The 27055-nt window shown below is 37.0% G+C and overlaps 1 protein-coding gene across 1 annotated transcript in view; it reads right to left on the minus strand.

Moving 5' to 3' along the window:
* Nucleotides 1-3787: 3787 nt before the first annotated feature.
* Nucleotides 3788-27055, minus strand: part of LOC130919401 (prohibitin-2-like) — a 31294-nt gene continuing 8026 nt past the window's right edge. The window contains exons 3-10 of the mRNA XM_057842061.1: nt 9536-9620; nt 9377-9456; nt 7920-8104; nt 7721-7850; nt 6302-6405; nt 5044-5121; nt 4898-4977; nt 3788-4145 (exon numbers count right to left, since the gene is read on the minus strand). Of these exons, the coding sequence (XP_057698044.1) occupies nt 4121-4145; nt 4898-4977; nt 5044-5121; nt 6302-6405; nt 7721-7850; nt 7920-8104; nt 9377-9456; nt 9536-9620 (767 nt within the window). The 3' untranslated portion in view covers nt 3788-4120. The remainder of the gene's footprint in view (nt 4146-4897; nt 4978-5043; nt 5122-6301; nt 6406-7720; nt 7851-7919; nt 8105-9376; nt 9457-9535; nt 9621-27055) is intronic.

Here is a 27055-nt window from a genome sequence, read left to right on the forward strand (position 1 = left end):
CAAAAATCAACAGGAAGTGACCTGGGAATACCCCAAAGTCATTAAAAGGTGACTCAAAAATCAACAGGAAGTGACCTCTAATCAACCTGAAATCAACAGGAAGTGACCCGGGAATAACCCAAAATCAATATGTGGTGACCTACAATCACTAGGAAGTGACCAGGGAATCCCCCAAGTTAATATGTGACCTAAAATCAACATGAAGTGACTCAAAATCAACAGGAAGTGACCCGGGAATACCCCAAAATCCATAAAAGGTGACCCAAAATCAACAGGAATTCACCTAGAAACACCCCAAAATTAATAGGCGACTCAAAAATCAACAGGAAGTGACCCGGGGAATAACCCAAAATGAACAAAACGACCTGCCAATGCCCCCAAAATCCAACATGCAGTGACTCAAAATCAACAGGAAGTGACCTGCAAATGCTTTCAAAATAAACAGGAAGTGCCCCAAAATCAACAGGTACCCAGGGGAGTTTATAGACCAGCATCCCCACGCAATTCCTCCAGAAATGGCATTTTCTAGTTTATGAAATAACATTAAAGCAGTTAAAAGAGTAGCTTTGACTGTTCTAAGTGTGAATATGCCGACATTGTTAGTGCTTGTTGTAAAAACAGTTCATTTTCAGAGTAATTCTGGTTTGCCTGTCACCTTCAGTGGCAGCCCGTTGAGTTATCTTGCTCCTACGTTACCGATACAGTCAAGTAACGCGTATTACTGCCTCCAAGCGTAAACAACCCCACGACGAATGTACGTGCGCGCGCGAGACAAAGTAGGACAGGCGTGCGAGGGCGGGGCGTGTCGTGAAAACACTCGGAACTCGACGCAAAACGTATAAAAAGCCTCACAAACCGACTAAAAGTCGCCTCGACGGCTGTAGAAAGCGATTACGCGCTCGTTGACAAACAAAGACAGCGGAAAATATCGTTGTTTTTTTCCTCTCCCTCACAAAGATGGCGCCGAAGTCTATTTTCGTTTTGGATCCCTCACCAAGATGGCGGCTCGGCGAGCCCTTGTGGCGTTTGAAGAGTTCAACGCGGCAACGTCATTGGTCCGTTTACTGAAGCGAACGTAAAGCTGACGCTTTGCGCGCGCTGATTGGCCGGCGCAGCTGTCAATCAAAGGCGAAACGGGAGATAGGCGGGAAACCGGGCTGCTAGTAAAGACTGTACCGGATTATGCGGATTTATCGATATATTTCACGTTTTTTTCGTCCTTTTAGGCGACTAAATCGATCCTTAGCGGGTCGTTGCTAATATTCACGTCAAAAGTAACGCGAGGTTATTCTTGGTCGCTACGTAAAACAACGTAAACGGAAATGAAACTTGCGTAAACTTCGTTCTATTGGCTTGATGATGTCGTACAGCAGATGGCGCCATTTTTACTGCTTCCTTGGATGAAGACGAATGAGGTTAAAATGTAAAGAAAACAATAAATAATGAAAAATGAAATAAATGAAGACAAAATACAAGTTAAAATAAATTTTGAATATTCAAATAAATGTGGAAATACTGAAAATGCCTTCATTTTGTTGTCAGAAGGGTAATAGAAATTAAAATCTAAATGAAGAATGACATAAAACAAATTATTTTAGGAAAATATAAAAATAGAAACATCAATATTTTATATCACATACGATAGAATATTGAAAAACATGACAGCCCATAATGGCAACTTATTATTCATTTAATTATGTTGGTAAAACTGGTATATTTTCAAATAATAATTTGAAATCAACACAAGTATAATTAAATATCGAAATAAATATCAATACCGTTAATATCGGCTCTCAATAGCCTCCATTTTGCAGTTAAGTCATTGCCTGCCATTGACAAGGATAGATGTTCAATTTAAATAGGTGGACCGACTTGTGTTTCAGTGCAGAGGCGAACGTTCATTTGCCAACTCCCAGTTCAAATGGATTGGACGTCTAGCGCCATCAATAGAGGCCAATGACTTCTTAAGAGTGGGTTTCGACATTGGAAAAAAATGGAAAATTAAGAGCTAGTGAATGTAGGGATAAAAGGAAGAGGAGGAAGAGAAAAGTACTGCAGAGCGACAAACCAGAAAGCCAGGAATGGATCATCCACCGGCTCTGGATTTCAAATTACAAAACAGTTTTCATTTACATAAACCATAAATCTATCTATCTATCTATAGACAAATCTATCTATAGATAGATAGATAGATAAACTGAAAATTGTCTTTTTCCTAACCTAAAATGGCTTGTTTTACTAAAAAAAATTATAATAATTTTTTTTTTGTAAAATAAACCAATATTCTCTTTCATCTTTTATTAAAATGATCATTTTGGGGGGGGGGGGGGGGGGGGGGGGGAATAAAAATTCTAAATGATCAAAAAAAAAAAAAAAAAAAAAAAAAAAAAAAAAAAAACCAGTAAATATTTTCTTTTTCCTTACTAAAAACGATTTGAATTTTTTCTTCTTATATTAGAAATATTTTTGAGTAATATTAGTTTTTGTTATTTCAGGTTTTTTTCCCACTATTAAAAATATCTTTTTTCTCATGTTAACTAAGAGTCTGGGGAAATTGGGAAAATATATATTAAAAAATAAAAGCTATAATAATCAATTAAAATGAAAAGAAAAAAAAAGAAAAAGAAAAAAAACCTTTTTTCCCATTGATTAAAAAAAAAAAAGTTTTTTACTGATTAAAAAAAAAAAAGTTGGACAAAATCTGTTTGACTAGTTTTAGGATTTTTTTTTCTTCCTATTAAAATATATAGTACCCTAATAATAAAGGCTGCAGGAAATTAGAAAAAAAATTGAAAAACAGGTAAATTGTATATATATATATAAATGTACAATAAAAATAATTTTTAAAAAAAATCTTAGTTTCCTTGATTTAAAAGATATTTGAAATAAAAAAAAAACAGCAATTGTCTTTTTTACTTATTAACAATGAGTAGGGTATATTTATCATATTTAAAAAAAAAATGATTAAAATAATTTTTGGTTAATTTTTAAAATGTTTTCTGAAAAAATATTTTTCTGCTATGTCCATGACATTGAAAAAATGTTAACACAGGAAAAACTACAGTAAATAACTTAAATTAAAATATAATATACATTTATGTATAATAAAAATCAAGGGAAAAAATGTTTCCTTAATTTAAAAAAGTATTTTTTGTACTTTTTAAAAAATGACTTGGAAATAGTTTCCATATTTCAAAAACATTTTTATCGATTAAAAATATTTGCTATTTTAAAATATATTTTCTCTACTAAAATATATTTTTGTTAAAAAGTCCTAAAAAGTCCATTAAATAAAAAAAAAAAAAAAATTGAATATATTTTCTCATGTTACAGTCCAAGAAATTATTAGGAAGAAATATTGAGGAAATTTTTTTTAGGAGAAAAACAACAGTAAATAGGTAATTTTTTAAATTTCCTTGATAATAAAAGCAGCAAATATTGTCTTTTATTACAAAAAAAAATCTTCATTTTAAAAATGTTTTGACTAATGAAAAATAAGTTTGAAAATGTCAATATTTTCTCAAAATAGATATTTTCTCATGTTAAATAGAAATTCATTTTTTTTTTTTCCCCCCAAAGGCACTTTTCAGAATTGAAGACCTTTAAATCATTAGTTGCAGTAAAAAAAAAAAAAAAATAAAAAAAAAAAAAAAAAAAAAAAAGCACACGTTCAAACACGTCCGTCAAAATTCAAGCGGCGGCGCTTTGAGGTGAGGTGCGGCGTGGCCTACCGGTTGCACTCGTAGAACCGGAACCCGATCCGGCTGGCCGCTCGCCAAAAGGAAGAACAAAAAGCTTAGCGACTTTTGGCAATTGTTTCATTTATTAATACATAAGTTAACCATCACGTTTCCAGTGCCGTCCGAAATTAGGATTCAACGACATCTCCGCTCTCATCTTCATTTATGGAACTCTTTTAGCGCTATTGATGATTGGCATCCAATCGTCCTTCTGTTTATCACTAGTAGACGTCCAATCCCTTTGAAGTCAAAGGGATTGGATGTCTAGCTCCGTCAATGACGGATAAAGAGTTAATTGATACAAAAACAAAGAAAACCCTAAACAAAATAAAGAAATACTTCTTTCTCGACTTGTGTTCGCCGTCCGCTTGCGAATTTGATCACTTTTTCGGGTTCAACGACAAACTGGAAACAGACAAAACAGAGACAAGCAGTTGAAATTTTTTTTTTTTTTAAACTGTAAAGCATGTGAAACAAAAACATTTTCATCAGTAGTCTCAATTAAAGATCAATCGATCGCCCAAAATCAACAAGGAACTGACCCCAAAAATGGCCCAAAATCAACAAGGAATTGACCCAAAAATGCCCAAAATCAACAGGAATTGACCCAAAAATGCCCCAAATTAAACAGGGAGTGACCAAAAAAAAAAGTCCCCCAAAATCAACAGGAAATGACACAAAAAATGCTCAAAAAAATCAACAAGAAGTGACCCATAAATCAACAGGAAATGACCTGATACGTATAGGAAGTGACCTCAAGATGCCCAAAAATCAATAGGAAGTGACCACGAAACACCCCTAAATCAACAAGAAGTGACCCAGAAATGAAAAAAAAAAAAAAAAAAAATCAACAAGAAGTGACCCAATATGAATAGGAAGTGACCCAGAATTGCCCAAAAATCAACAGTATGTGACCCAATATGTACAGGAAGTAACCTCGTAATGCCCAAAACTCAACAGGAAGTGACCCTGGAATGCCCCAAAATTAACAGGAAGTGACCCAATTTGAACAGGAAGTGATCCAACAATGCTACCAAATTGTGTGACCAGAGATTATTATACATGATAAAACCATAATTTTCCGACTGTAAGGTGCTACATTATTCCATATCGGTCGAACTCCAGTCTTGATCTCAAAAACGTTAGCATGCGCTTACTTGTCAAACAAGGCCTGGTTCTGCAGGTTGAGGACCAAACTGTCGGCGTTCAAGTACACTTTGTTCTGCGACGTCGACACCTAGAGGACAGGGATGACAATTGCGGTTTGAAATAGGAGCCGAAACGCAACGTAAGCGTGACTGACCGTTTTGGCGATGGTTTGGGCGGCTCGGATGCGGCGGAGCTTCAAATAGCCCGGATTCTTGGTCACTGCTTGTCCCAGCTGAAACGCGCCATCACAAACTTTTAGTAAATACGGAAAATATGGAAAATGTTTTGTTCAAATAGATTACAACGCGCATGAGTCAACTGACTCCCAACATGAGTGGGAATGTGAATGGTCAATGGGATTTTTTGAGTGGGCCAAAAATGACCATTTTTGGTGAAAATTTGAAATATTTGTGGTCAAAAACGTGAAAATTATATATCTATCCTAGAACTATTTCGTGAATATTTCCACATATAAATATGTGAATGGAATCTAACTTGAGTAGGAAAGAAATCAATGTCAATGTGATTAATTTTTTAATCAAAACTGGTCAAATTTTAGATAAAAATTGTATAAATATTTTTGGTTGAAAACATGAACCATTTCGTGATTTTCTAATATAAACGTGTGAATGGAATCTATGTAAGAATGAAATCAATATTCAAAAATTGTCAAATTTTGATTAAAATGGTAAAAATACGAAATAATTTTGGTAAAAAATGTGCAAAAGTGAACTATTTTGTGAATATTTTCAAATGCAAATGTGTGAATCAAATGTAACATGAGTGGGAATGTAAGATTTATTTTTTTTTTGGGGGGGGGGGCAAAATTGTAAAAAATATGAAATTTTTTGGTCAAAAATGTGTGAACGTTTTGATAAATATTTTCAAATACAAATGCAAGAATTAAATCTAATATTAATAGTAATGAAATTAATGTCACAGTTTTTTTTTTTTTTTTAAAAATCAAAAATGGTAAATTTTGAGTCAAAACGGTGAAAATGTTATATATTTAGTCAATATTTTTAAATACAAATGTACGGATGGAATGTAACGAGTGATTTGAATGAAATGTCAAGAGGATTTTTTGGGGCTCAAAAATATTTTTGGTAAAGAATGTGAAAATATGAGAACCACTTAAGAGAAAATAATCAAACACAAATGTCTGAATGAAACCTAACATGAGTAGGGAAGAAACAAATGTCAAGATTTTTTTAGATCAAAAAATGGTCCAAAAAGTGAAATCTTTAGTTACCATATGTTGAAACACAAATATCTGAATGGAATATAACATTAGAAGGAATGATATGGGATTTTTTGGGGGATGGTGGGGTAAACAATGATCCATTTTTGGTCAAAAATAGGAGGAATATTTGATGAAAAATGTTCAAATGCTGCCAATTGGGCATTTTTACCATCCTGGCAGCCTCGGCTTCTCCTTCGGCCTGGATGATCTTCTGCCTTTGGTCTTGTTTGGCTTTCTCCACGTAGAATTGAGCCCTCTGCGCTTCTTGTTGAGCTGCGAACAAACAAATTCAAATCATTTGGAATTAAAATAAATAAATACATTAAAAATATTCCTGTATTCTTGTGACATGAATCGTAATAATTAGACGTTAAAAAGGAAATATTTAAAATGTTTATTAATTTTCTTCAAATTGAATACAAGGGAAGAAATGTTAATCTGATTACATTTTAAATATTTTTAATGTAATATTCTTAATTAAAACAAAAAAGGGGGAAAAAAATAATAACATTCATTTCATGCCTTTTTAAATAAAAAAAAAACAAATGTGATCTATTTTTTTAAACAATTCAACTAAAGAATATATGTCTGAAAAAGGTTAAATATATTGATTTTTGTAACAGAAACATTAATTTGATGAATAAATGCATATATATTTTTTATTTATTTATGCCTTTTCAAATAAAAATAGTAAATGTGATCTTTTTCTTTTTTTACAATTAAAATAAAGTACACCTCAAAAAGGCAAAAAATATATGATCCATTTAAAAAATTTATATAAATAGAATTTTAAAAATAAAGTGAATAGTTCAATTTATAAAAAAAAATAATAACTTGTTATGAATAAATGCATATATTTAACTTATTCTATGCCTTTTTAAGTGTAAAAAGGAGATGCGATTATTTTTTTTTTAAAATTAGTTTTAAATAAATATACATCTCAAAAAGGCAAAAAAGACCCATGAAAAAATTGACTTAAATATAAAATTCAATAAAAATTTTAAAATAATTAAAAATAAAATTCTGATGTTTGCAACAGAAACAATGAATGAATAAATGCATACATTTAAATTGTTTTCGATTTTTATGCCTTTTTTAAAATGCAAAAAAGTGATCTTTTTCTATTTTTTTAAAAAACAATTTATTTAAATAAAGAAACAATTATTTTAAAAAAATATTAGGTAAATATTCCAAATTTTGAAACATTAATTTGATGAAGAAATGCATATATTCAAAATGTTGATTAATGGTATGCCTTTTTTTTTTTTTTTTTTTAAATGTAAATATGATCTTTTTATATTTTTTTAAAATTTAAATACGATTAAAAAATAAATATAAAAAAGCAAATACTCTCTTATTTTAAATTTCAAGTTACGTGGAAAAAAAAAAAAATCCAGATTTTTGTAATATAAACAATATTGATGATCATAAAGATAATTGATGTACATGTCGATTAGTAGACTATAAAAATAATGGTTTGCCCTAATTTCCAACCAAAAATGAAGCGAAAGTGCCATCCGACTGCCTTATTTTTCAGAAGCGGCGTCTTTCTTATTGCGTAGCTATGACGCCCGTCCGTCTGCCATACCGACTTGCTTGGCCTCGACGGCGGCCGTGTACTGGCTGCTAAAGCTCAACTCCGTGATGGCCACGTCGTCCAGAATGATGTTGAAGTCTTTGGCGCGCTCGAAAAGCTCCCTGCGCACCAACAGCGACACCTGCGGGCGGGAGGGAAGGCGGGCGGTTCGCGTCTGTTGGCGGATGGTATCGGAAGGGAAGGAGCTGACCTGCGCTCTTTGCGTGATGAGCTGCGAGGCGTTGAACTTGGCCACCACCGACTTGAGGACCTCGTTGACGATGGACGGCAGCACCCGCTCGTCGTAGTCCTTGCCCAGACGCTGGTACATGATGGGGAGATTGGACGCCATGGGACGCGACAGGACCCTGACTGCGATGTTCACCATCTGCAGGTCTGAAATTTGAGAATAATAAAAAATATTTCAACTTTTGACGTCCAATCATCCTCATGCAAATGATTTAATTGCTAGTAGGCATCCAATTCATTTGAAGTGGCAGGGAATTATTGGATATTAAATATAAACATTTTAAAATAAATGAAATTAGATTAAAAAAAATAATAAAAATAAAGACAAATATAGGAAAATATAGCAAATGTGTTTAAAAAAATATATATACATATATATTTAACAGTTAAAATAATTAATATAAAACCGATTTAAAAAAGAAATAGATGAACATTAAAGAATTTTTAAAAAATATTAAACATTTTAAAAAATGAAAACTATATTTGTGTGAAAATATAAAAATATATTTAAGGGAAGGATTTGTAGAATTTTTAAAATTATTTACTAAAAAATATTTTTTCCAATTTTAAATAACTTTTTATATTCAAATTTGATTTTTTTTAATTTGATTTTTATGTATTGTCATATTTTTAGAAGTATTTTTTTTCTACTTGATTTTATTTATTTATTACATTTTTTGGGGGGACATTTTTAATCTATTTATTTGGTCATCCAATGCTTGTTAACTTATTGGCTGCTATTGACAGAGCTAGACGTCCAATCCGTTAGAAGTAGGAGGATGGCAGCAAATGATTGGACGTTAATTATACAAAAATTTAAACAAAATAATTGATCCAAAAAAAAAAAAAAAAAAGATAAAAAAACAAAACAAAAAAAAAGACACATAGACAAATTACAAAAATAAAATCAAGAAGTTTAATTCATCAATTTTCAGTCAAAAAACAAAATAATAATTAGAACAGCATTAAAGAATTTTTACAAATTATATATATATATATATATATATATATATACACATATATATATATGTACTGTTTATATAAATTATTATTTTACATTTAAAAAATAAAATTAAATATATTTTGGGGGGGACTCGAAAAAATTAAATGGAAGCATATACCGGTATAGACTTTTGTTTACTAAATTTACTAAAAAATGTATTCATTTTTCATTAATTTTCCATAACTTAATCATTTCAAATTCCCATATTTACTTTTATTTCTTACCATTTTTAAAGTATCTTTTTTTTAATCGTTTTTTCCAGGAATATTTATTCTTATTTTTAAGTTTTTTTATATATACATTTTCTATATTTCTTTTTGTTATGTAGTTTTTTTTCTCCCCCCCAATCCTGTCAAAGCGGGAGGACTTCAAACGGATTGGACGTCAGCTACTGATCAATTGATTTAAAGAGTTACCTTTGCTACCGGTCAGCGAGGAGATTTTTCTGGGCTTGGCTCTGATGTCGTAGATGATGGGGTACTGGAACCACGGGATCCTGAAGCACGCAAACGGACGGAACGGCTCAGTCGCCGCGGGAGCATCACACGGCGCAGAGGAGCCACCCCAACGCCCACCTGAAATGAAGGCCCTCGGCGAGCACCGTGTCCATCTGCATGCCGCCGATCCTGTTGAACACCACCGCCCGGTGTCCGCCCTCCACTATTCAAACAAACGACATATTCTCTTATCATGGGGAATTTTTGCATGCGATCAGAGTAACAGTAAACATATTTTTCTGACTTATTTGTATAAAATAAAATATATTATGTTCAAAATATATATATTTTGATTTGCTAATTTACTTAATTTATAAAAATTTGCCCTGTCTAAAATTAAAAAAGGGTAAAAAAAAAAAAATCCCTATATTATTTTTATCAAAAATGTTTTAATTCGATGCATTTTTAAGTATTTTTTTTAACAAATATATTTTAAAATTAAAAAAGGGTAAAAAAAAAAAAAATCCAATTTTATTTTTATCAAAAATGTTTTAATTCAATGCTTTTTAAAGTAATTTTCCTTTACAAATATATTTTTTCTATTTTTGCTTTAAAAAATATGAAAAACAGTAAATCATTTTCTTGATTTTTTAGAAATTAAAATATTCCTATTTTTATGCCTTTTTTATTTCAAAAACAAAATGATCTTCTCTACTTTTGTCAATTTAAAAAGTACGTTTAAAAAACAATAATAATAAATAATAATAAAAAATAGTATTTTTTATTCAAAAAAAGATTTAAATATATATATATTCATATATATTTATATATTTAAGTTTTAAAATTTAAATTAAAAAACCTAATGCGATATTTTGTACTTATTTTTTATTAAAAAAATACGTTAAAAAAGGTAAATCAGTATTTTATTCATTAAAATATTCATATTTTATGCCTTTTAAAAAATATATAAATATCTTTTTCTATTTAAAAAGTAAATGTGATTTTATTTAAAACAATTTTTTTTTTAATTAACCTTTTTACTTATTTTGATTTTAAAAAATACACATTAAAAATGCTTTATTAAAATATTCATATTTGTATGCCTTTTCAAATACAAAAACAACTAGGCCTGCAAGCAGGACTGAACGGGCCCTCGCAATCTAGCGCAACTCGGACGTCACGCAACTCGGACTGTGTGCAGGTCAGGGTGGTGGCAGATCCTCCTCTCTAATCATCTCATTAGAACCTAACAAGCTCGAAAGTCGCCTCTTTACATTCCCACACCCAAGAGATAAAAACCCCTATTGGAGAGAGTACTACAAAAAAGGAGCCACTACTGAGCTGTGCAGCCAAGCCCTTATTCAAAACCAAATTAATCTTCTAACTGGGCCAATTCGACCAAGTGTGCCAACTATTGTGGCTCTATAAGCTCCCTGAGTCTCTGAAAAAAATATATTTCCTTTAAATGGTGAACAAAGGGTCGTCACGGCAACAGACAGAGACACGTGGACATGGGCCGTAAAAAAGTATTTTAATAGGTCTTGAAACTACTATGACCAACATGAAAAGAACTGGACATGTTTTGGAAAAACGAGTGACTTTCTATCGCCACTAGTTGGCGCTGTAGGGTTGATGCAAATGACCCCTACAAGGCCCTTCAGGGTATGACTCTCAACAAGCACGGGAAGTTTGGCGCAGATATCTTGTATATCTGCCGAGTTATGACTGTTCAAAGTTTTTGGAGAGAAAAATTGTTGACAGTCATTTTCACTTTCCTGTTTGGACCCCTCCGCTTCAACGAAACTTCAATATTTTTCATCAGGCACCTGAAGACAGGTCTTAAGGTTTCCCTTATGCAGGTTTGAGGTAGATTGATTTTTTCCCTTTAGAGGAGGAGTGTGTCCCGTAAAAAAGGGCATTTCCTGTTCCCACTAGGAGGCGCCAGGCACAAATGGTAAATTTTCAATCCAGTCCTGCTCAGGCTGGTATACCTCACACACATGCCAGATTTAAAATAGATTGAACGTTGTATGAGGGAGTTATCAGTCATTTTCCGAATTCGGTGTTTTGGCGAAAAAATGGAAGAATTTGGCGCCCCGCCCAGGTCAGGCCCGTGAATGAAAACACACCATTTTTATAACTTAAGATTTCATATGCCTCATGAACAGTCTCACCAATTTTGAGAATGATCAAACTAATTCCCTAGGTGCCAAGGTGTAAAATGTGCACACTGTAAATCGATAAAAAGTTCACATTCAATCCAAAATACCCGATTTCCTGTAGGATTTGGAATGTGTGTGCAAGAGACTTTTTGGAGCAGTTTTGCACAAAGTTTTGACTCTCCAAATTTCATCACTATGTTAGAAAAACCTAAATGGAGAGGCCTTTTTGAAAATTTCAAGGGGGCGCCACTGAGCCATTTTGTTAAATTGTTTCGTAACGTTGCAAGATTATCGAACGTTATCCAAAGCCGCATGTATGTGCAAATTTTGGTGAGTTTTTATGCATATTCAAGCCTCCAAATGTAAACTCTTACTGTGAACCCATGAAAATTTCACATTCGATCCAAAATACCCGATTTCCTGTTGGATTTGGAATATGGGTGCAAGAGACTTTTTGGAGCAGTTTTGCATAATGTATCTACTCCCCAAATTTCCTTGCTCTATGTTGAAAAAACCCAATAGGAAAGGCCTTTTTTAAAACTTCTTTCTGTCGCCACTAGTTGGCACTGTAGAGTTGATGCAAATGACCCCTACAAGAACCTTCAGGGTATGACTCTCAACAAACACGGAAAGTTTGGCGCAGATATGTTGCATATCTGCCGAGTTATGACTGTTCAAAATTTTTGGCGAGACAAATTGTTGACGGTCATTTTCACTTCCAGTTTGGACCTCTCCGCTTCAACGAAACCTCAATATTTTTCATCAGGGACCTGAACACATGTCTAGAGGCTCCCCTGAAACAGGTTTGAGGTCAATAGATTTTTTTCCCTTGGAGGAGGAGCCTGTCTCGTAAAGAAGGCCATTTCCTGTTCCCACTAGGGGGCGCCAGGCCTAATGGGTAATATTTCAATGCAGTCGTGTTCAGGCTGGGATATCTCATATACATGCTAGAAATGAAAAAGATTGAACGTTGTGTCACGGAGTTTTTAATCATTTTCTGAATTTGGTATTTTGCCCAAAAATGGCCGACTTTGGGACCACGCCCAGGTCAGACCCTTGAGTGAAAACTCACCATTTTCAAAACTTAAGATCTCATATGTCTCCTGAATAGTCTGACCAATTTTGAAGACGATCCAACTATTTTCTTCAGCGACAAGGTCTCAAATGTAAATCGATAAAATTTCACATTTGATCCAAAATTTCCGGCTTCCTGTTGGGTTTGGAATATGGGTGCAAGAGACTTTTTGGAGCAGTTTTGCACAATGTATCGACTCGCCAAATTTCATCGTTCTACGTTGAAAAAACCTAATAGGAAAGGCCTTTTTGAAAATTTCAAGGGGGCGCCACTGAGCCATTTTGTTAAATTTTTTTGTAGATTATTAAAATTTACATAAAGTTGCATGTATGTGCAAATTTTGGTGAGTTTTCGTGCATGTTCAGGCCTCCAAATGTAAACTCCAACTGTGAACCGATAAAAATTTCACATTTGATCCAAAATATCCGATTTCCTGTTGGATTTGGAATATGGGTGCAAGAGGCTTTTTTGAACAGTTAGGCATAAGGTATCTACTCCCCAAATTTCATTGCTCTACGTTGAAAACCTGAGAGGAGAGGCCTTTTTGAAAATTTTAAGGGTAAAGGGGGCGCCACTGAGCCATTTTTTGACATTTTTTCAAAACGACACAAGATTATCGAAATTTACGCAAAGCCGCACGTATGTGCAAATTTTGGTGACTTTTCGTGCATGTTCAGGCCTCCAAATTGGCCATTTTCATTTGCCCTGAAAAAAGAAGAATAATAATAATAATAACTAGGCCTGCAAGCAGGACTGAACGGGCCCTCGCAATCTAGCGCAACTCGGACGTCACGCAACTCGGACTGTGTGCAGGTCAGGGTGGTGGCAGATCCTCCTCTCTAATCATCTCATTAGAACCTAACAAGCTCGAAAGTCGCCTCTTTACATTCCCACACCCAAGAGATAAAAACCCCTATTGGAGAGAGTACTACAAAAAAGGAGCCACTACTGAGCTGTGCAGCCAAGCCCTTATTCAAAACCAAATTAATCTTCTAACTGGGCCAATTCGACCAAGTGTGCCAACTATTGTGGCTCTATAAGCTCCCTGAGTCTCTGAAAAAAATATATTTCCTTTAAATGGCGAACAAAGGGTCGTCACGGCAACAGACAGAGACACGTGGACATGGGCCGTAAAAAAGTATTTTAATAGGTCTTGAAACTACAATGACCAACATGAAAAGAACTGGACATGTTTTGGAAAAACGAGTGACTTTCTATCGCCACTAGTTGGCGCTGTAGGGTTGATGCAAATGCCCCCTACAAGGCCCTTCAGGGTATGACTCTCAACAAGCACGGGAAGTTTGGCGCAGATATCTTGTATATCTGCCGAGTTATGACTGTTCAAAGTTTTTGGAGAGAAAAATTGTTGACAGTCATTTTCACTTTCCTGTTTGGACCCCTCCGCTTCAACGAAACTTCAATATTTTTCATCAGGCACCTGAAGACAGGTCTTAAGGTTTCCCTTATGCAGGTTTGAGGTAGATTGATTTTTTCCCTTTAGAGGAGGAGTGTGTCCCGTAAAAAAGGGCATTTCCTGTTCCCACTAGGAGGCGCCAGGCACAAATGGTAAATTTTCAATCCAGTCCTGCTCAGGCTGGTATACCTCACACACATGCCAGATTTAAAATAGATTGAACGTTGTATGAGGGAGTTATCAGTCATTTTCCGAATTCGGTGTTTTGGCGAAAAAATGGAAGAATTTGGCGCCCCGCCCAGGTCAGGCCCGTGAATGAAAACACACCATTTTTATAACTTAAGATTTCATATGCCTCATGAACAGTCTCACCAATTTTGAGAATGATCAAACTAATTCCCTAGGTGCCAAGGTGTAAAATGTGCACACTGTAAATCGATAAAAAGTTCACATTCAATCCAAAATACCCGATTTCCTGTAGGATTTGGAATGTGTGTGCAAGAGACTTTTTGGAGCAGTTTTGCACAAAGTTTTGACTCTCCAAATTTCATCACTCTATGTTAGAAAAACCTAAATGGAGAGGCCTTTTTGAAAATTTCAAGGGGGCGCCACTGAGCCATTTTGTTAAATTGTTTCGTAACGTTGCAAGATTATCGAACGTTATCCAAAGCCGCATGTATGTGCAAATTTTGGTGAGTTTTTATGCATATTCAAGCCTCCAAATGTAAACTCTTACTGTGAACCCATGAAAATTTCACATTCGATCCAAAATACCCGATTTCCTGTTGGATTTGGAATATGGGTGCAAGAGACTTTTTGGAGCAGTTTTGCATAATGTATCTACTCCCCAAATTTCCTTGCTCTATGTTGAAAAAACCCAATAGGAAAGGCCTTTTTTAAAACTTCTTTCTGTCGCCACTAGTTGGCACTGTAGAGTTGATGCAAATGACCCCTACAAGAACCTTCAGGGTATGACTCTCAACAAACACGGAAAGTTTGGCGCAGATATGTTGCATATCTGCCGAGTTATGACTGTTCAAAATTTTTGGCGAGACAAATTGTTGACGGTCATTTTCACTTCCAGTTTGGACCTCTCCGCTTCAACGAAACCTCAATATTTTTCATCAGGGACCTGAACACATGTCTTGAGGCTCCCCTGAAACAGGTTTGAGGTCAATAGATTTTTTTCCCTTGGAGGAGGAGCCTGTCTCGTAAAGAAGGCCATTTCCTGTTCCCACTAGGGGGCGCCAGGCCTAATGGGTAATATTTCAATGCAGTCGTGTTCAGGCTGGGATATCTCATATACATGCTAGAAATGAAAAAGATTGAACGTTGTATCACGGAGTTTTTAATCATTTTCTGAATTTGGTATTTTGCCCAAAAATGGCCGACTTTGGGACCACGCCCAGGTCAGACCCTTGAGTGAAAACTCACCATTTTCAAAACTTAAGATCTCATATGTCTCCTGAATAGTCTGACCAATTTTGAAGACGATCCAACTATTTTCTTCAGCGACAAGGTCTCAAATGTAAATCGATAAAATTTCACATTTGATCCAAAATTTCCGGCTTCCTGTTGGGTTTGGAATATGGGTGCAAGAGACTTTTTGGAGCAGTTTTGCACAATGTATCGACTCGCCAAATTTCATCGTTCTACGTTGAAAAAACCTAATAGGAAAGGCCTTTTTGAAAATTTCAAGGGGGCGCCACTGAGCCATTTTGTTAAATTTTTTTGTAGATTATCAAAATTTACGTAAAGTTGCATGTATGTGCAAATTTTGGTGAGTTTTCGTGCATGTTCAGGCCTCCAAATGTAAACTCCAACTGTGAACCGATAAAAATTTCACATTTGATCCAAAATATCCGATTTCCTGTTGGATTTGGAATATGGGTGCAAGAGGCTTTTTTGAACAGTTAGGCATAAGGTATCTACTCCCCAAATTTCATTGCTCTACGTTGAAAACCTGAGAGGAGAGGCCTTTTTGAAAATTTTAAGGGTAAAGGGGGCGCCACTGAGCCATTTTTTGACATTTTTTCAAAACGACACAAGATTATCGAAATTTACGCAAAGCCGCACGTATGTGCAAATTTTGGTGACTTTTCGTGCATGTTCAGGCCTCCAAATTGGCCATTTTCATTTGCCCTGAAAAAAGAAGAATAATAATAATAACTAGGCCTGCAAGCAGGACTGAACGGGCCCTCGCAATCTAGCGCAACTCGGACGTCACGCAACTCGGACTGTGTGCAGGTCAGGGTGTTGGCAGATGCTCCTCTCTAATCATCTCATTAGAACATAACATGCTCGAAAGTCGCCTATTTACATTCCCACACCCAAGAGATAAAAACCCCTATTGGAGAGAGTACTACAAAAAAGGAGCCACTACTGAGCTGTGCAGCCAAGCCCTTATTCAAAACCAAAATTAATCTTCTAACTGGGCCAATTCGACGAAGTGTGCCAAATATTGTGGCTATATAAGCTGCCTGAGTCTTTGAAAAAAAATATTTCCTTTAAATGGCGAATAAAGGGTCGTCACGGCAACAGACAGAGACACGTGGACATGGGCTGTAAATAAGTATTACAATAGGTCTTCAAATTACAATGACCAACCTGAAAAGAACTGGACATGTATTGGAAAAACGAGTGACTTTCTATTGCCACTAGTTGGCGCTGTAGGGTTGATGCAAATGATCTCTACAAGGCCCTTCAGGGTATGACTCTCAACAAGCACGGGAAGTTTGGCGCAGATATGTTGTATATCTGCCGAGTTATGACTGTTCAAAGTTTTTGGAGAGAAAAATTGTTGACAGTCATTTTCACTTTCCTGTTTGGACCCCTCCGCTTCAACGAAACTTCAATATTTTTCATCAGGCACCTGAAGACAGGTCTTAAGCCTTCCCTTATGCAGGTTTGAGGTCAACAGATTTTTTTTCCTTGGAGGAGGAACCTGTCTCGTAAAAAAAGGCATTTCCTGTTCTCACTAGGGGGCGCTAGGCCTAATGGGTAATATTTCAATGCACTCGTGTTAAGGGTGGGATGTCGCACATACATGCCAGATATGAAAAAGATGGAACGTTGTGTGAAGGAACTATTAGTCATTTACTGAATTTGTCATTTTGCCGAAAAAATGGCCGACTTTGGCACCCCGCCCAGGTCAGGCCCGTGAATGAAAACACACCATTTTGATAACTTAAGATTTCATATGCCTCATGAACAGTCTCGCCAATTTTGAGAATGATCAAACTAATTCCCTAGGTGCCAAGGTGTAAAATGTGCACACTGTAAATCGATAAAAATTTCACATTCAATCCAAAATACCCGATTTCCTGTTGGGTTTGGAATATGCATGCAAGAGACTTTTTGGAGCAGTTTTGTACAAGGTATCGACTCTCCGAATTTCATCCCTCTACGTTGAAAAAACCTAAATGGAGAGGCCTTTTTGAAAATTTCAAGGGGGCGCCACTGAGCCATTTTGTTACATGTTTTCGTAACGTTGCAAGATTATTGAACGTTATGCAAAGCCACATGTATGTCCAAATTTTTGTGAGTTTTCGTGCATGTTCAAGCCTCCAAATGTAAACTCCTACTGTGAACCGATAAAAATTTCACATTCGATCCAAAATACCCGATTTCCTGTTGGATTTGGAATACGGGTGCAAGAGACTTTTTGGAGCAGTTTTGCACAAGGTATCGACTCCCCAAATTTCATCACTCTCTGTTAAAAAAACCTAATAGGAAACGCCTTTTTGAAAAATTCAAGGGGGCGCCACTGAGCCATTTTGCTACATGTTTTCGTAACATTGCAAGATTATCGAACGTTATCTAAAGCCGCATGTATGTGCAAATTTGTACAAGTTTTTGTGCATATTCAAGCCTCCAAATGTAAACTCCTACTGTGAACCCATGAAAATTTCACATTCGATCCAAAATACCCGATTTCCTGTTGGATTTGGAATATGGGTGCAAGAGACTTTTTGGATCAGTTTTGCATAAGGTATCTACTCCCCAAATTTCCTTGCTCTATGTTGAAAAAACCCAATAGGAAAGGCCTTTTTTAAAACTTCTTTCTGTCGCCACTAGTTGGCACTGTAGAGTTGATGCAAATGACCCCTACAAGAACCTTCAGGGTATGACTCTCAACAAACACGGGAAGTTTGGCGCAGATATGTTGTATATCTGCCGAGTTATGACTGTTCAAAGTTTTTTGCGTGACAAATTGTTGACGTTCATTTTCACTTTCCTGTTTGGACCCCTCCGCCTCAACGAAACCTCAATATTTTTCATCAGGCACCTGAACACAGGTCTTAAGGCTCCCCTGATGCAGGTTTGAGGTCAACAGATTTTTTTCCCTTGGAGGAGGAACCTGTCTCGTAAAAAAAGGCATTTCCTGTTCTCACTAGGGGGCGCTAGACCTAATGGGTAATATTTCAATGCACTCGTGTTAAGGGTGGGATACCACACATACATGCCAAATATGAAAAAGATTGAACGTTGTGTCAAGGAACTATAAGTCATTTACTGAATTTGTCATTTTGCCGAAAAAATGGTCGACTTTGGCACCACGCCCAGGTCAGACCCGTGAATGAAAACGCACCATTTTCAAAACTTAAGATTTCATATGTCTCCTGAACAGTCTCACCAATTTTGAAGATGATCCAACTAACTCCCTCGGCGAAAAGGTCTCAAATGTGCACCCTGTAAATCGATAAAAATTTCATATTTGATCCAAAATAACCGATTTCCTGTTGGGTTTGGAATATGCGTGTAAATGCTTTTTTGGAGCGGTTTTGGACAAGGTATAGACCCCCCAAATTTCATTGCTCTACGCTGACAGACCCTAATGTTATAGGCCAATTTTAAAATTTCAAGGGGGCGCCACTGAGCCATTTTGTTATATTTTTTTGCAACGTTGCAAAATTATCGAAATTTACAATTTTCCGGACGTATGTGCAAATTTTGGTGACTTTTCGTGCATGTTCAGGCCTCCAAATTGGCCGTTTTCATTTGCCCTGAAAAAAAAAAAAAAATAAATAAATAAAAAAAAAAATAATCCTTTGCAAAACAATAGGGCCTTCGCACGCTTAGTGCTCGGGCCCTAATAATAATAATAACTAGGCCTGCAAGCAGGACTGAACGGGCCCTCGCAATCTAGCGCAACTCGGACTGTGTGCAGGTCAGGGTGTTGGCAGATGCTCCTCTCTAATCATCTCATTAGAACATAACATGCTCGAAAGTCGCCTATTTACATTCCCACACCCAAGAGATAAAAACCCCTATTGGAGAGAGTACTACAAAAAAGGAGCCACTACTGAGCTGTGCAGCCAAGCCCTTATTCAAAACCAAAATTAATCTTCTAACTGGGCCAATTCGACGAAGTGTGCCAAATATTGTGGCTATATAAGCTGCCTGAGTCTTTGAAAAAAAATATTTCCTTTAAATGGCGAATAAAGGGTCGTCACGGCAACAGACAGAGACACGTGGACATGGGCTGTAAATAAGTATTACAATAGGTCTTCAAATTACAATGACCAACCTGAAAAGAACTGGACATGTATTGGAAAAACGAGTGACTTTCTATTGCCACTAGTTGGCGCTGTAGGGTTGATGCAAATGATCTCTACAAGGCCCTTCAGGGTATGACTCTCAACAAGCACGGGAAGTTTGGCGCAGATATGTTGTATATCTGCCGAGTTATGACTGTTCAAAGTTTTTGGAGAGAAAAATTGTTGACAGTCATTTTCACTTTCCTGTTTGGACCCCTCCGCTTCAACGAAACTTCAATATTTTTCATCAGGCACCTGAAGACAGGTCTTAAGCCTTCCCTTATGCAGGTTTGAGGTCAACAGATTTTTTTTCCTTGGAGGAGGAACCTGTCTCGTAAAAAAAGGCATTTCCTGTTCTCACTAGGGGGCGCTAGGCCTAATGGGTAATATTTCAATGCACTCGTGTTAAGGGTGGGATGTCGCACATACATGCCAGATATGAAAAAGATGGAACGTTGTGTGAAGGAACTATTAGTCATTTACTGAATTTGTCATTTTGCCGAAAAAATGGCCGACTTTGGCACCCCGCCCAGGTCAGGCCCGTGAATGAAAACACACCATTTTGATAACTTAAGATTTCATATGCCTCATGAACAGTCTCGCCAATTTTGAGAATGATCAAACTAATTCCCTAGGTGCCAAGGTGTAAAATGTGCACACTGTAAATCGATAAAAATTTCACATTCAATCCAAAATACCCGATTTCCTGTTGGGTTTGGAATATGCATGCAAGAGACTTTTTGGAGCAGTTTTGTACAAGGTATCGACTCTCCGAATTTCATCCCTCTACGTTGAAAAAACCTAAATGGAGAGGCCTTTTTGAAAATTTCAAGGGGGCGCCACTGAGCCATTTTGTTACATGTTTTCGTAACGTTGCAAGATTATTGAACGTTATGCAAAGCCACATGTATGTCCAAATTTTTGTGAGTTTTCGTGCATGTTCAAGCCTCCAAATGTAAACTCCTACTGTGAACCGATAAAAATTTCACATTCGATCCAAAATACCCGATTTCCTGTTGGATTTGGAATACGGGTGCAAGAGACTTTTTGGAGCAGTTTTGCACAAGGTATCGACTCCCCAAATTTCATCACTCTCTGTTAAAAAAACCTAATAGGAAACGCCTTTTTGAAAAATTCAAGGGGGCGCCACTGAGCCATTTTGCTACATGTTTTCGTAACATTGCAAGATTATCGAACGTTATCTAAAGCCGCATGTATGTGCAAATTTGTACAAGTTTTTGTGCATATTCAAGCCTCCAAATGTAAACTCCTACTGTGAACCCATGAAAATTTCACATTCGATCCAAAATACCCGATTTCCTGTTGGATTTGGAATATGGGTGCAAGAGACTTTTTGGATCAGTTTTGCATAAGGTATCTACTCCCCAAATTTCCTTGCTCTATGTTGAAAAAACCCAATAGGAAAGGCCTTTTTTAAAACTTCTTTCTGTCGCCACTAGTTGGCACTGTAGAGTTGATGCAAATGACCCCTACAAGAACCTTCAGGGTATGACTCTCAACAAACACGGGAAGTTTGGCGCAGATATGTTGTATATCTGCCGAGTTATGACTGTTCAAAGTTTTTTGCGTGACAAATTGTTGACGTTCATTTTCACTTTCCTGTTTGGACCCCTCCGCCTCAACGAAACCTCAATATTTTTCATCAGGCACCTGAACACAGGTCTTAAGGCTCCCCTGATGCAGGTTTGAGGTCAACAGATTTTTTTCCCTTGGAGGAGGAACCTGTCTCGTAAAAAAAGGCATTTCCTGTTCTCACTAGGGGGCGCTAGACCTAATGGGTAATATTTCAATGCACTCGTGTTAAGGGTGGGATACCACACATACATGCCAAATATGAAAAAGATTGAACGTTGTGTCAAGGAACTATAAGTCATTTACTGAATTTGTCATTTTGCCGAAAAAATGGTCGACTTTGGCACCACGCCCAGGTCAGACCCGTGAATGAAAACGCACCATTTTCAAAACTTAAGATTTCATATGTCTCCTGAACAGTCTCACCAATTTTGAAGATGATCCAACTAACTCCCTCGGCGAAAAGGTCTCAAATGTGCACCCTGTAAATCGATAAAAATTTCATATTTGATCCAAAATAACCGATTTCCTGTTGGGTTTGGAATATGCGTGTAAATGCTTTTTTGGAGCGGTTTTGGACAAGGTATAGACCCCCCAAATTTCATTGCTCTACGCTGACAGACCCTAATGTTATAGGCCAATTTTAAAATTTCAAGGGGGCGCCACTGAGCCATTTTGTTATATTTTTTTGCAACGTTGCAAAATTATCGAAATTTACAATTTTCCGGACGTATGTGCAAATTTTGGTGACTTTTCGTGCATGTTCAGGCCTCCAAATTGGCCGTTTTCATTTGCCCTGAAAAAAAAAAAAAAATAAATAAATAAAAAAAAAAATAATCCTTTGCAAAACAATAGGGCCTTCGCACGCTTAGTGCTCGGGCCCTAATAATAATAATAACTAGGCCTGCAAGCAGGACTGAACGGGCCCTCGCAATCTAGCGCAACTCGGACTGTGTGCAGGTCAGGGTGTTGGCAGATGCTCCTCTCTAATCATCTCATTAGAACATAACATGCTCGAAAGTCGCCTATTTACATTCCCACACCCAAGAGATAAAAACCCCTATTGGAGAGAGTACTACAAAAAAGGAGCCACTACTGAGCTGTGCAGCCAAGCCCTTATTCAAAACCAAAATTAATCTTCTAACTGGGCCAATTCGACGAAGTGTGCCAAATATTGTGGCTATATAAGCTGCCTGAGTCTTTGAAAAAAAATATTTCCTTTAAATGGCGAATAAAGGGTCGTCACGGCAACAGACAGAGACACGTGGACATGGGCTGTAAATAAGTATTACAATAGGTCTTCAAATTACAATGACCAACCTGAAAAGAACTGGACATGTATTGGAAAAACGAGTGACTTTCTATTGCCACTAGTTGGCGCTGTAGGGTTGATGCAAATGATCTCTACAAGGCCCTTCAGGGTATGACTCTCAACAAGCACGGGAAGTTTGGCGCAGATATGTTGTATATCTGCCGAGTTATGACTGTTCAAAGTTTTTGGAGAGAAAAATTGTTGACAGTCATTTTCACTTTCCTGTTTGGACCCCTCCGCTTCAACGAAACTTCAATATTTTTCATCAGGCACCTGAAGACAGGTCTTAAGCCTTCCCTTATGCAGGTTTGAGGTCAACAGATTTTTTTTCCTTGGAGGAGGAACCTGTCTCGTAAAAAAAGGCATTTCCTGTTCTCACTAGGGGGCGCTAGGCCTAATGGGTAATATTTCAATGCACTCGTGTTAAGGGTGGGATGTCGCACATACATGCCAGATATGAAAAAGATGGAACGTTGTGTGAAGGAACTATTAGTCATTTACTGAATTTGTCATTTTGCCGAAAAAATGGCCGACTTTGGCACCCCGCCCAGGTCAGGCCCGTGAATGAAAACACACCATTTTGATAACTTAAGATTTCATATGCCTCATGAACAGTCTCGCCAATTTTGAGAATGATCAAACTAATTCCCTAGGTGCCAAGGTGTAAAATGTGCACACTGTAAATCGATAAAAATTTCACATTCAATCCAAAATACCCGATTTCCTGTTGGGTTTGGAATATGCATGCAAGAGACTTTTTGGAGCAGTTTTGTACAAGGTATCGACTCTCCGAATTTCATCCCTCTACGTTGAAAAAACCTAAATGGAGAGGCCTTTTTGAAAATTTCAAGGGGGCGCCACTGAGCCATTTTGTTACATGTTTTCGTAACGTTGCAAGATTATTGAACGTTATGCAAAGCCACATGTATGTCCAAATTTTTGTGAGTTTTCGTGCATGTTCAAGCCTCCAAATGTAAACTCCTACTGTGAACCGATAAAAATTTCACATTCGATCCAAAATACCCGATTTCCTGTTGGATTTGGAATACGGGTGCAAGAGACTTTTTGGAGCAGTTTTGCACAAGGTATCGACTCCCCAAATTTCATCACTCTCTGTTAAAAAAACCTAATAGGAAACGCCTTTTTGAAAAATTCAAGGGGGCGCCACTGAGCCATTTTGCTACATGTTTTCGTAACATTGCAAGATTATCGAACGTTATCTAAAGCCGCATGTATGTGCAAATTTGTACAAGTTTTTGTGCATATTCAAGCCTCCAAATGTAAACTCCTACTGTGAACCCATGAAAATTTCACATTCGATCCAAAATACCCGATTTCCTGTTGGATTTGGAATATGGGTGCAAGAGACTTTTTGGATCAGTTTTGCATAAGGTATCTACTCCCCAAATTTCCTTGCTCTATGTTGAAAAAACCCAATAGGAAAGGCCTTTTTTAAAACTTCTTTCTGTCGCCACTAGTTGGCACTGTAGAGTTGATGCAAATGACCCCTACAAGAACCTTCAGGGTATGACTCTCAACAAACACGGGAAGTTTGGCGCAGATATGTTGTATATCTGCCGAGTTATGACTGTTCAAAGTTTTTTGCGTGACAAATTGTTGACGTTCATTTTCACTTTCCTGTTTGGACCCCTCCGCCTCAACGAAACCTCAATATTTTTCATCAGGCACCTGAACACAGGTCTTAAGGCTCCCCTGATGCAGGTTTGAGGTCAACAGATTTTTTTCCCTTGGAGGAGGAACCTGTCTCGTAAAAAAAGGCATTTCCTGTTCTCACTAGGGGGCGCTAGACCTAATGGGTAATATTTCAATGCACTCGTGTTAAGGGTGGGATACCACACATACATGCCAAATATGAAAAAGATTGAACGTTGTGTCAAGGAACTATAAGTCATTTACTGAATTTGTCATTTTGCCGAAAAAATGGTCGACTTTGGCACCACGCCCAGGTCAGACCCGTGAATGAAAACGCACCATTTTCAAAACTTAAGATTTCATATGTCTCCTGAACAGTCTCACCAATTTTGAAGATGATCCAACTAACTCCCTCGGCGAAAAGGTCTCAAATGTGCACCCTGTAAATCGATAAAAATTTCATATTTGATCCAAAATAACCGATTTCCTGTTGGGTTTGGAATATGCGTGTAAATGCTTTTTTGGAGCGGTTTTGGACAAGGTATAGACCCCCCAAATTTCATTGCTCTACGCTGACAGACCCTAATGTTATAGGCCAATTTTAAAATTTCAAGGGGGCGCCACTGAGCCATTTTGTTATATTTTTTTGCAACGTTGCAAAATTATCGAAATTTACAATTTTCCGGACGTATGTGCAAATTTTGGTGACTTTTCGTGCATGTTCAGGCCTCCAAATTGGCCGTTTTCATTTGCCCTGAAAAAAAAAAATAAATAAATAAATAAAAAAAAAAATAATCCTTTGCAAAACAATAGGGCCTTCGCACGCTTAGTGCTCGGGCCCTAATAATAATAATAACTAGGCCTGCAAGCAGGACTGAACGGGCCCTCGCAATCTAGCGCAACTCGGACTGTGTGCAGGTCAGGGTGTTGGCAGATGCTCCTCTCTAATCATCTCATTAGAACATAACATGCTCGAAAGTCGCCTATTTACATTCCCACACCCAAGAGATAAAAACCCCTATTGGAGAGAGTACTACAAAAAAGGAGCCACTACTGAGCTGTGCAGCCAAGCCCTTATTCAAAACCAAAATTAATCTTCTAACTGGGCCAATTCGACGAAGTGTGCCAAATATTGTGGCTATATAAGCTGCCTGAGTCTTTGAAAAAAAATATTTCCTTTAAATGGCGAATAAAGGGTCGTCACGGCAACAGACAGAGACACGTGGACATGGGCTGTAAATAAGTATTACAATAGGTCTTCAAATTACAATGACCAACCTGAAAAGAACTGGACATGTATTGGAAAAACGAGTGACTTTCTATTGCCACTAGTTGGCGCTGTAGGGTTGATGCAAATGATCTCTACAAGGCCCTTCAGGGTATGACTCTCAACAAGCACGGGAAGTTTGGCGCAGATATGTTGTATATCTGCCGAGTTATGACTGTTCAAAGTTTTTGGAGAGAAAAATTGTTGACAGTCATTTTCACTTTCCTGTTTGGACCCCTCCGCTTCAACGAAACTTCAATATTTTTCATCAGGCACCTGAAGACAGGTCTTAAGCCTTCCCTTATGCAGGTTTGAGGTCAACAGATTTTTTTTCCTTGGAGGAGGAACCTGTCTCGTAAAAAAAGGCATTTCCTGTTCTCACTAGGGGGCGCTAGGCCTAATGGGTAATATTTCAATGCACTCGTGTTAAGGGTGGGATGTCGCACATACATGCCAGATATGAAAAAGATGGAACGTTGTGTGAAGGAACTATTAGTCATTTACTGAATTTGTCATTTTGCCGAAAAAATGGCCGACTTTGGCACCCCGCCCAGGTCAGGCCCGTGAATGAAAACACACCATTTTGATAACTTAAGATTTCATATGCCTCATGAACAGTCTCGCCAATTTTGAGAATGATCAAACTAATTCCCTAGGTGCCAAGGTGTAAAATGTGCACACTGTAAATCGATAAAAATTTCACATTCAATCCAAAATACCCGATTTCCTGTTGGGTTTGGAATATGCATGCAAGAGACTTTTTGGAGCAGTTTTGTACAAGGTATCGACTCTCCGAATTTCATCCCTCTACGTTGAAAAAACCTAAATGGAGAGGCCTTTTTGAAAATTTCAAGGGGGCGCCACTGAGCCATTTTGTTACATGTTTTCGTAACGTTGCAAGATTATTGAACGTTATGCAAAGCCACATGTATGTCCAAATTTTTGTGAGTTTTCGTGCATGTTCAAGCCTCCAAATGTAAACTCCTACTGTGAACCGATAAAAATTTCACATTCGATCCAAAATACCCGATTTCCTGTTGGATTTGGAATACGGGTGCAAGAGACTTTTTGGAGCAGTTTTGCACAAGGTATCGACTCCCCAAATTTCATCACTCTCTGTTAAAAAAACCTAATAGGAAACGCCTTTTTGAAAAATTCAAGGGGGCGCCACTGAGCCATTTTGCTACATGTTTTCGTAACATTGCAAGATTATCGAACGTTATCTAAAGCCGCATGTATGTGCAAATTTGTACAAGTTTTTGTGCATATTCAAGCCTCCAAATGTAAACTCCTACTGTGAACCCATGAAAATTTCACATTCGATCCAAAATACCCGATTTCCTGTTGGATTTGGAATATGGGTGCAAGAGACTTTTTGGATCAGTTTTGCATAAGGTATCTACTCCCCAAATTTCCTTGCTCTATGTTGAAAAAACCCAATAGGAAAGGCCTTTTTTAAAACTTCTTTCTGTCGCCACTAGTTGGCACTGTAGAGTTGATGCAAATGACCCCTACAAGAACCTTCAGGGTATGACTCTCAACAAACACGGGAAGTTTGGCGCAGATATGTTGTATATCTGCCGAGTTATGACTGTTCAAAGTTTTTTGCGTGACAAATTGTTGACGTTCATTTTCACTTTCC

This window comes from Corythoichthys intestinalis, chromosome 7 (genome assembly GCF_030265065.1).
Source record: "Corythoichthys intestinalis isolate RoL2023-P3 chromosome 7, ASM3026506v1, whole genome shotgun sequence".
NCBI classification, from domain to species: domain Eukaryota; kingdom Metazoa; phylum Chordata; class Actinopteri; order Syngnathiformes; family Syngnathidae; genus Corythoichthys; species Corythoichthys intestinalis.